Source organism: Belonocnema kinseyi, chromosome 9, assembly GCF_010883055.1.
Source record: "Belonocnema kinseyi isolate 2016_QV_RU_SX_M_011 chromosome 9, B_treatae_v1, whole genome shotgun sequence".
Taxonomy (NCBI): Eukaryota; Metazoa; Arthropoda; class Insecta; order Hymenoptera; family Cynipidae; genus Belonocnema; species Belonocnema kinseyi.
The window spans coordinates 118,376,345-118,378,239 of record NC_046665.1 but is presented as its reverse complement, the minus strand read 5'-3'; the positions used below and the strand labels follow the sequence as shown (position 1 = coordinate 118,378,239).

Below are 1,895 nucleotides of genomic sequence, written 5' to 3'. Positions count from 1 at the left end.
TCGTTTTTTAATTAAATAATAAATTTTTTGTTGAAAATTCATGTATTTTATTAAACATTAGTTTTTTTTCATATAAAATTAATATTTTTGGTTAAAAAGTCGTCTATTTGGATAAAATTTAATTAACTTTGTAGAAAATGAAGTATTTGAACGTGTAATTTTGACGTCAATTTACGAAAATTTAACTATTTTTAGAATTTTATTTTATTTATTTGAAATTAGTTTTTTAACTTGAAAATTTAATCATGCATTTTTTAAAAGAATTTACCTGTTTCAGTTGAAAATTCAAATATTCTATTTTTGGCGTAAAATTCATCATTTTTAGTTGAAATTGAAAATTCAACTGTTTGGTTAAAAATTCATATATTTTATCAAAAAATTTACTCTTTTTTTGTAGAAAATTAATCTTCTTAGTCTTTTTTGGTCAAAAATTTAACTTTTTTATTGAAAACTCAACTGTTTGGTTAAAAACTCGCTTTTTGGCTTTAAAATGAATGATTTTTTTAAATTAAAATTAATATATATTTTTTATTTCAAACCTTAACTATTACATAATTCGTTAAAAATTCGTTTTGTTTCGTTAAAAAAAACCCCACTACTTGCTTGAAAGTTGAACTACATTATTAAAAATTAATGTTTTTTTTTCAAATTAAATATTCATAATTTTAGTTAAAAATTCATCTATTTTATTAAAAATTGGTCTTTTTGGTAGACAATTAATTTTTTGGGTGGAAACTGCATCTATTCGGAAATGCAATATTTTTACGTGAAATTTTAGGAATTGAAAGCGTTTCAAATTGAATTTAATATAGTCTCGACATTAATTTTATTTAAAAGAATATTATTCCCCTATTTTTATAGAAAATCTTCTTATTTCCCCTACTAGTAGAAAAAATTTGCCCTTTTGTTAAATCGCGTTTTTATTAATTTCCGAAGTACTAAAATTGCGTTTTCCAAAAAACAAGAGGTGTTTTCTTAACACAAAAATAGGAAAATTACCTTCAGAGGTTGTTCTGATTATTCTGGAAGAATTGGCTAAATCAGGGAATGCATCTCCCTTGGATAAATCGAAACAAAGGTGGTTGGTTTACTCGCACACGTTAGAAGAATGGGGAGAAATTGTCTATAATTGGGCTCAGGAAAATGGATTTGTTGGATCTGTGTGTACTCTTTTTGAATTAACTCAAGGAGAAGATACAGTCAACCAGGGTAAGGAATTTAAACTAAATTTTCTCAAAATTTATTTTAAAATTTATTTTATCAGACTTCACATTTCTTTCTCCAGTTCCTAATTTTTCTCTTTTCTTGAAAAATTCCTCGTTTTTTCCCCCTTTTTTTAAATTTGCTCTTGAATGCGTACGGAATTAATTGGACTCAATATGAAAAACCAAATATTTTTCGATTAAAAGTTTGTTTTTATTTTTGCTGAAAACTCTACTATTATATTTTTGGTTCAGAATTCAACTAATTGGGTTAAAAATTCTACTATTTGGTCGAAATAAAATATTTTTTGTTCAAAATGTGACCATTTTGTTTTAAAAAATAATCTATTTTGATCAATAAATCAGATTTTGCATTGAGAATTCATATTTTTTGGTTGAAAGTACCAATATTTGGTTGAAAATTCATGTATCTTTATTGCCAATTCGTCTTTTTTTAATACAAAATTACGTCTTTAAATAAAATTACGTCGTTTTTAGTCGAAAATTAATTTTTTTTGGTTGAAAAATCGAATATTTATTTGTAAAACTTTTTATTGAGAATTCATATGTTCACATTTTTGATAATTTTTGTTGGAAATAAAAATTTCCAAAAATATTTATTAATATTATTTTGTATTAAAAAAAGACGAATTGGGAACAAAAATACATAAAATTAATGATGGAAATAAAAAG

At 23.3% G+C, this 1,895-nt stretch overlaps 1 protein-coding gene across 1 annotated transcript in view; it reads left to right on the top strand.

The window, feature by feature from the left end:
- The window catches only part of LOC117179894 (vacuolar protein-sorting-associated protein 25), a 16,384-nt gene that overhangs the window by 11,385 nt on the left and 3,104 nt on the right, over positions 1 to 1,895 (top strand). The window contains exon 3 of the mRNA XM_033372089.1: positions 991 to 1,209. Within this exon, the coding sequence (XP_033227980.1) occupies positions 991 to 1,209 (219 nt within the window). The remainder of the gene's footprint in view (positions 1 to 990; positions 1,210 to 1,895) is intronic.